At 45.3% G+C, this 8,779-nt stretch overlaps 1 protein-coding gene across 1 annotated transcript; it reads right to left on the bottom strand.

The window, feature by feature from the left end:
- Nucleotides 1-208: 208 nt before the first annotated feature.
- Nucleotides 209-8,202, bottom strand: LMOD2 (leiomodin 2). The gene is made up of 3 exons (XM_082472339.1): nucleotides 7,809-8,202; nucleotides 1,068-2,423; nucleotides 209-565 (listed from the first exon to the last, which is right to left on the bottom strand). Exons 1-3 carry the CDS (start codon nucleotides 8,079-8,081, stop codon nucleotides 539-541), a joined length of 1,656 nt encoding a protein of 551 aa, XP_082328465.1. The 5' UTR covers nucleotides 8,082-8,202; the 3' UTR covers nucleotides 209-538.
- Nucleotides 8,203-8,779: the final 577 nt, after the last annotated feature.

The raw sequence follows: 8,779 nt of genomic DNA, 5'->3' as shown, positions 1-8,779 counted from the left end.
TTAAGAAGGTTCTTGATTCCAGACCTTTAGAGAGAGCTCTGATCAGATTTTCTTAGACATGAGAAAACAAAGGCAAATGCTAAGGACCCAAACCTTTTGGGGGGGGCTGAGAATGTAATATTTTTAATATTTAGCAAGGTCACATACCTGACAGATGTGAATATCAATTTACAAAAAAAAAAATTAGTTTGTTTAAAAAAAACCCGAAAAACTTCAATCCAGATTTATTGGGATTACAAAAATAACAGCACATTTCATTAACTCATTACAGCTCAGAATTACCAACACAGCCAGAGCATGTTTAAATAAACTGCTTCTTGCCAATACAAATCTCATGACATAAAAAAGAAGTTTATTTTCATATTTACAGAAGAAACATGCAGATAGTTTCTTAAAATTCTCTTTGGAATTAATGGGTGGGGCTACTTTTAAAGTCAGAGAACATTTCAAATTGAAGAAGGTATTTTAGAAACATCTCACAATGCATTTTATCTAATACCACTGAATAATTCTGCATCCTCTTCTAAAGATCGGGTTTTTATCGCAGAGCTTCTGGAACCTCCACCTACAAAAATAGGGGATTTTCTTTCAATAAAAACGGTACAAATGATAAAGTGAAAAAAATATCTGTAGAGTATGTCTTTAGCAGTATTCTCCAGGAAGAACTAAGATATAGATTATTGCTGGGTGGTACTCAAATTTTATATTATAAGGTAGGTTTTAAATCACTTGCAACTCTGTGGTAAAATTTTTGACAAGTGATGAATCTTTTCTGGAATGTAGATGATACGCCCTGACTTTCTTATTAAGGAAATCGGGATTTTTTTAGATTGAAGTATCTTAAGATGAGCCTGGCCCTTAAAAGACTGAGATGCCATGAAGGTGGCACATCTCTCAAATGGAAATGTGCTATCTGGTGACCTGCTCCAAATTTGGTAGCCTGCTGGCATACTAAAACATTTAAAATAGTGATTAAGTATTTGAGAGGCGACTTTGGTACCCTTGTGCGGCGGCGGCCGGCTCCTGTCCTAGGTCTGCGCCCCAGGGTCTGCCCTTGGGTTACTTACGCGCTTTAGCTGTCTCATGCTGCTTCCCCGAATAGCTTCCATGAGATTCTCGTGAACTGATCTCTGTGGGGTAGAAGGTTGGGAACTGTCTTCCATTTTCTTCTCCTGCACTGACCTCAGGGAATTTCTACTTTCCTTTAGGATACTGTTTGGCTGTTTCTTAGCCTTTTTCCCTTTTTTCTTTTTCTGTCCATTTTGTAAGGCCCGCTGGGCGCTCTCCTGCTGTTTGATGACTTCTGCGATGTTCCGCGTGATGAGCTTCTTCTCTGGGAGCGGAGGGGGTGGAGGCGGAGGAGGAGGGGGGGGCAGCCTTTCGGGAGGAAGCGGGGGCGGCGGCGGCGGAGGAGGAGGGGACGGGGCCGCCGGAGATGGAGGACGGCTCCTCACAATTTGGACTTTCTTGGGGAGCTTGGGGGATGACCGGGGAGAGGGCCTGGGGGATGCGAGAGGTGAAGAGCCGGGCGTTCCTCTTCTCCAGACTTTGGTCCTAAGGTTGGCTCCTGCCTCGTACCCCTCCTGCTGCTTTTGCTCCTGCATCCGCTTCTGCCGCTGTTTATCCATGTTTCTGGTCAAGAGGCTGGTCATGCTCATTCTTGGTCCTGGGAGCTCGAAATGGTAACCCAGCCTCAGCAGCGTGGTGTTGTCCCTCAGCAGCTTGACGATCTCCATCTCCACCTGGCTGCCCATGATGTGCCTTTGGTTGTGGAAGCGCAGCTCGGCGAGCACGGGGTTGTGCTGCAGAGCCCTCATGATGGCCAGGATGCCCCTGCCCGTGACGAAGTTGGACTCGATGTTGACGCTGGTGATGTGACGGTTGACTCGGAGCATTTCCGCGATGGCAGTGGCCACGCTGTCGTCGGCGCGCGTGTTGGCCAGACTGAAGGTCTTCACCACCGTGTTGGCCTTGAGGGCCTCCGCGAAGCGGGTGAGGGTCTGCGACGTGATGTTCTCGATATTGTTCAGATTGACTTCCGTGGTGTCGGGGTCATTGCCTTTCACCTTTTCCAGGGCATCCTCGATCACCGTCGGGTTCCCACAGGGGTGGATGGCAGCCGGGGACTCTGTGTTCCTTCCGCTGTGGCCGTTGGTCAGATGGATGTTTTCAATTTGACTTTTAAATGTCTCTGGCCTCGAGCTGTCGGAACTGACACTACCGTAATGTACAGATCCATTCATCCCTTTCTCGTTTTCAATCGTTCTTTCCTCTCCTTCGCTGTCCTCTTCCTCCTCGTCGTCCTCCTCCTCGGCCTCCTCGTCCTCGGCCTCCTCTTCCGTATACACCTCCTCAGAAACCTCACTGTTACTTTCGGTAAAGATAAGCTCTTCCTCACTCTCCTCCTTGTCTTCTTCTGCAACCTAAAGAGCATGGTATCATCATTAAGTTCGTCATTTCTAAGCACATTTTTAAAATTTACGAAACTAACACGTGGTTTTGCAATACATACATGGATCAAATCATCATGTTGTCCATCTAAAACTCATACAATGTGATATGTCAATTACATCTCAATAAATTTTTTAAAAAGTAACACACAGTGGGCTTCCCTGGTGGCGCAGTGGTTAAGAATCTGCCTGCCAATGTAGGGGACACGGGTTCGAGCCCTGGTCTGGGAAGATCCCACATGCTGCGGAGCAACTAGGCCCGTGAGCCACAATTACTGAGCCTGCGCCTCTGGAGCCTGTGCTCCGCAACAAGAGAGGCCACGATAGTGAGAGGCCCGTGCACCGCGATGAAGAGCGGCCCCCGCTTGCCACAACTAGAGAAAGCCCTCGCACAGAAACGAAGACCCAACACAGCCATAAATAAAATAAATAAATAAATTTAAAAAGGAAAAAAAAAAAAGTAACACACAGCAAGTAATACAGAAGTATATAAGAAAAAAAGTTCATCTCCACCTTCTGATCTCTCTAGTTTGGATGACCAAGGTTAATATTTCCTTGCATAGCCCAACAGCTTTTTCTACAAACGTTTCTTTTGTTTTCTGCAAAATAAATATCCAGAATGCAGTTTATTGAATAAAAGTTTGCTAGCATTTTACCAGTTTGAACAGATACGTCGGAACTTCTGCTCTGGAAAGCCCTTGATAAAATTTTTGTTCCCTTAACTACCTCTTCTGAACTACTTGACTCCTAGTCTATTACAGTTTAGCAAATTCGACTATCCCTTAGGGAATCACCCCTCTGTCCTTCCTTATTTCTCCATCCCAAACATATAAGTGACAACAAAAATATACAACAGGTTCGTGGGTTCCCTTTCTTAATGTTCAAAAATTCTTCCCCCAATTTGCCTCCTATAGCCTATGTGACAGGAGCCCAGAGCCCCCTGCCCTGTCCTGTCTCAGTGTAGACAGAGGCGGGGCATGTCCCTCTGGGGTAGAGCCTGGCACAGGGTCTCAGAGACCCCGCAGCACCTGAAAGCTGAGGCGGTCTCTGTCCTTTCGCTGGGGAAGGAAGCCAAGGGGGCAGGGCTGCTGTTCAGGGCAGCAGCAGGTCAAAACCCAGCTCTCTGCAGAAACTCAATCAGGTCACCCTTTTCAGCAAATCAGCTTGAAATCTCATGTTATCACAGGGTTAAATGAGACAGGACTGCAGGAGACACGAGGCGGGAAAGATAATCACCCTTGGCACCAACTAGATTCCAACCGTAATGTGGAACAGCAGAGAACAGTAGAAAATCTTGAAGCAAGCCACTGCCTCAGCCTGATGGTCTTAAGTTACCAGGTATCAATTATGAGAGACTTTCAGGCAAACACAATTTCATTCCATCTTTGTCTTTCCTGTTTACAAGACTCTTTGTACTGAGAAGCTCAGGTGACCCCATCTTTCTTTTTCTTGCTACCTTTTCTGACAAAATAAAAATCTCGAACTTGCTGACAGAGTCCAATTTTCTCTAATGCTATCTTTTTAGTCCTTTATTTTCTCTAAAGCCCTGAGACGCTTTCCTGTCCCCAAAGCCTTGATTCTTCCCTCCGTACTGGAAATGTTTTTGACCCCAGCCCGAGGCATATGGAATGAGCTTTGGAAAACACTGTGCTGGTCTCCAGGTTTGCTTGCCCAGTTGCTACCACAAAATAGCCTCCAGTTATCCACTTGTTTGGAGTGGCAGGCACCAAGTGATGGCCTGGGGAAGGGGTCAGCCACTCCTGGGTTGGCTCCTCCAGTCTTAACTTACTCACTTGTTCAGGAGCAGGAGGGAGAGTGATACTGTGTGTGTGTGTGTGTGTGTGTGTGTGTGTGTGTGTGTTGTAAGTATATGTTTTTAGCTGTTTCAGTATTTGGAGGAGAGGGACCTGTCACAAAATTCAAGGTATACTGCCTGTCATACCACCATTAAATTGAACCCTCTAGTTTTTAAAAAGAACTTTAGGCTTTATCTGCAAGAGATGTTTTCCCCTTAAATGTATCTGGAGAAGTCATATGAGAAACTGTTATCCAGCAATGAGTTGTCCTGTAACATCTAAATGACATTTCCTCCAGAAATGTCTTTGACACCTCCTCAAATTATCCTTGTGATGTGTTCCCACAGTGTTGTACTTCCTCCAATAAAGTACCTATTTAATGATTTGTCATTTTTCTCAACAGACTGTTTGTGGGGTGAGGGCAAGGATGATGTCTGTTTTGTTCACCTTGCACAGTGCTCAGCATGTAGTAGGGACTCAATAAAATTTGTTAACGGAATGGCTCTAAATTGACATTGGTTAACAGCCCCTGAGAGTCGGGACAAGGCCTAGGAGAAAAGTACTGATGGGGCTGCGGTCGGGGGAAGGTGACCGACTGTCCTGGTTTGCCCAGGACTGAAAGGTATCCCAGGAAGCAGAGTTTTTAGTTCTAAAATCTAGATAGTCCCGGACAATCTGAGATGGTTAGTCACACTAGGTGGGGGACATCTAAGAGAAGAACAGCGGAAGGGAGAAAGGTGTCTAGAGAGGGAGGAAGGAGGATGTAAAAACAATCATTGCCTACTTTCAAAATTATTCTGGCATTTGTACTGACTGCACTGTTCCAGATCACCTATCTGCCACTGCTCTGTAGTTAACCCAGATCCTTGCAGGAATACGGGGGGGAAGGTGGAGGGGCGGGGCATGAGGAGCTGGGGGGCGATGTTGGTACCCTTAGGGCATAAATTAGGCAAAAAGAAGAAGGTGTCTAACCATTTCTCCTCATTACCTCCCTGGCACCATTACATGAACAAGGAGTCTTGGTTCCGTTCTGGTTCTGGTTCTACCCATAAAGAGTGGGTTGATTTTAGACAAATCACTAAAGCTCTGTGGAGGGGAGTCTCAAAGAAACTGCAGTAGAGTTGAGTGGCTCTCAAACCAGTGTGTGTCATAATCACCCAGAGGGCTTGTGAGGCCACACCGTGCTGGGCCCCATTCCCAGAGTTGCTCATTCAGCAGGTCTGGGGGAGTCCTAGAATTAGTAGTTCTAAGAAGATCCCAGGTGATGCTGTTATTACCCACATTCTGAGAATCACAGTCTTTGTGCCAACAGAACTTGGTTTGAATTTCAGCCAGAAGCTGTTAATCTCAAATGAGCTTCTTAACCTCTCCTAGTCTCAGTTCTCATGTCCAGAAGGTAAGAATTCAGTGAAGTAAAATGAATGTACTCATTGGCACCTATGCCTGAAGCCCGGCAGACACTCAAGCTAGGGGAGCTAGATCTTTGGATTGACAAGGCCCCTTGGAGCTGTTTAATGCAGGATAAGTTTGTGTGCGTCCAGCTGGGCAGAGGCTGTCATTCCCTAGGGGTTGAACATGATTTTCATAAGCATTTACAGAGCCAGTAGTAGCCTGATAATCGTCTCCTTCTCATGGTCCGTACTGGGCTGCTCTTCACTTACGCTGCCGTCCCCCTCCCCCAGCAGCCACCAGTCAGCTGCTTTGAGCTTTTTCCTGGAGTGGAAATGGATTGACACCCTCCACTGGCAAGCTTCTGCTCAGCACTCCTTGTGACTCCAGAGATAACTAGCCAGCAGGGAAAGGGTAGCGGGAGAAAAGTTAACTAGCTGAGAAAGGAATCGAAGTTCATCAACATACAGCCTCTCTAATTGAGCTGATAAGCTATTGGCAGGGATCAGGGATCAGCAAAACCTTTGGCAGGAGCTACTGGGTTCCATCAACAGCTGACAACAGGCTTTGCCCTTTGTTTCCCACTGATCTCAAGACATTATGACATTAAAATGCCTCTGCTGGGTTATTGCTCCAATGGCTATCTGTCCTGGACATTATGAGGCAACTTTAATCTTTTTATTAAGGAAAATCTTTAAGAACTCTTAGGAAAATGTCATACTTCTTATATTTGATCAGATTTTGGACACACATTTCCACATCAGAAAAAAAAAAAAAAAGACCTCTGAAAATCATGGTTGTGGAGGAACTGACCAACCCAAATCCTGGCCCATCATGTGTATCCTTCCTTCTCACCACCACCCCACTCCTTCAGCCCCTCGATGCAGGCGGCCACCGTGGCCTTGGCAGATCCTGGCCTGATCCCAGTGGCCCTTCCTGCGATGATTGACATGGGCAAAGCTCACACATATCTTGCTAAAAATGTGGCCAACACACCCTACCATCAAGATCATCTAACAGCGCCTAGATTATTAGTACCATGGAAGTCTCGCCATTGGCTTTGGGCCATTTTGATTTGAGATGATTCCAGTGGAGCACAGAGGTATTAAACTGTCGCTCCTGACCAGTATTCTTCCACAAATTCAGGAATTTGTTCTTTTGACATTCTTATTGTCATTACTATAATATTTTCCCAGGGCTTAGTCTTTTGAACTTCCTTCTGTGAATGATTCATTTGGCAAATTCAAGGTAACTGTTTACAGGTCAGAGAACAAGAGCTTAATAGATCTGACCTCTAATATAAGCACATTTCCTGGCCTTAGAATCACCATTATAAAATAGAACAGAATCTTAGAGATCATCTACGCAGGCATGCTTAACCTGGGTCCTTAGGTGGGTTTCAGGATGTGTGTCATCATTTTGAAATTCTATGTAAAATTTGTGTATGTTTACACAAGCACACGTTCATTTTCTTAAGAAGGTCCATAACTTAGCAAAATCTCAAAAGGGTGTTTGAGTCACAAAAGAAACACTGGATCCAGTGTCCTCCATCGACAGATGGGAAAGAGAACCCTGCAGAAGTGACTATCTGTTTAAGATCTTACAAGTTAGGCACAGAGCAGGGAGTAGAAGTAAGGTCCCCTGACTCTCAGCCCCATATACTTCTCACCACCCCACACTTCCTGCTGTTGGAAAAAAAGAATTATTTTTACTAGAGTCACCATCACAGTCCAAGCAACCAGAGTACACACTTTTGTCTTTATAGAAGAAAATAAATGCAGTTAACCACTATATATATATATACACACACACATATCTATACACATATATAAATACATCTGCATTTCTATTATGCCACATCCCCAACTTATAACTCAAATTAGACTTACGTTTGGCAAAATATTTAAACCCATGCTTTGCTTGTGCATTATTTTCTTCTTGAAGATCCCATCCTTGTCAACCATAGGACCCCCAACTAAGAATTTTACATATAATCCATTGGGTGGCCATAAAGTTAGATGACTATTTCAGCCTGAGAAGATTTTCAATAGCAGCTACAAGTGGGTTATAAGAAAAGAAGAGTGAGGAGGGCTGAAAAGTTAGAAAAAACAGCTTCCTGGGTTCGGGGTAGGGCCGTGGGAGCAGCTAAAGAAAAAAAAATCTGAGAGCCTACCTTTCCACACTCCCCCAGCCTCTCCTTCTCCAAGAGTTTCTGGGACTCCTTTTCCCAATAGGCCATCAGTGCCTCTCTGCTGAATGTCCCCGTGGGCGTTTTCTCTGTCAGGCTCTTTTGCCTCATCCCCACGGGAAGGCTGTGATCAGGTTCAATATCTTCCAGCTCCCTCTCTAGCTCCTTCAGCTCCTCGGCTGACAGGGAGGCCAGGAGTTCATCCTCATCGATGGATTCATATTTGCTAAGTCCTCTCCTGTAGCCGAAGGTAGACATGGTCCCTGCTCTGTCAGACCCACAATGAGCTCGGTGCACGAGGCATTCAAGGCAGCCGGCAGCAGGCAGGGGAAGCAAGTAGGTAGGCTGGTTAGCAACTGGTGCTGGGAGTGCCTGCGATAGCCTTTTAAGAGTGGTGGTACAGGCTGTGACAATGCAGAGAGGGGTGAAGACATAGGCTGTTTTAAGCATCAGACGTCAGCTAGACATTTGAACACAAAGAATGTCACATCGGTGGTGGATGGAGGTCTCGGAACCAGTGGGGATTATTCACATACTGGCCAGGGACATATTTAGCTGAGCCTGATAGCTCATGAGGACAGGCAGACAGTGTCTCAGATAGGGAGTAGCCCAGTTCTTGCTTTGTATTCAAACAACAAGGGGGTAAAATTTATTTTGAAAATGACTCGCTACCACCACCATGGTCATGAAAAGATTCTTTCCTTATAATCTCCCAGGATGAGAAATGACTGCACATCCCCTTAGAGTAGTTATTCTGTTTCTCCTAAAAACATATTGCGGGTGGCATTGATGGGAACAGAAGGCTATAATAATATAGCACTTTCCTATTTACCTTGCATTTTGAAGTTTGCAAAGCACTTCAATGTAATTTTCCTAATCATAAGTCCTGTGAGATGGCTTGCATTATCCTCCTTTACAGATTTTGGCAACTGAGGCTCTGAGAAATTAAATGAAAA

This window comes from Balaenoptera physalus, assembly GCF_965194825.1.
Source record: "Balaenoptera physalus genome assembly, chromosome: 8".
In the NCBI taxonomy this organism is placed as follows: domain Eukaryota; kingdom Metazoa; phylum Chordata; class Mammalia; order Artiodactyla; family Balaenopteridae; genus Balaenoptera; species Balaenoptera physalus.
The sequence above is the reverse complement of the archived record's forward strand: the minus strand, read 5'-3'. Positions and strand labels throughout refer to the sequence as shown.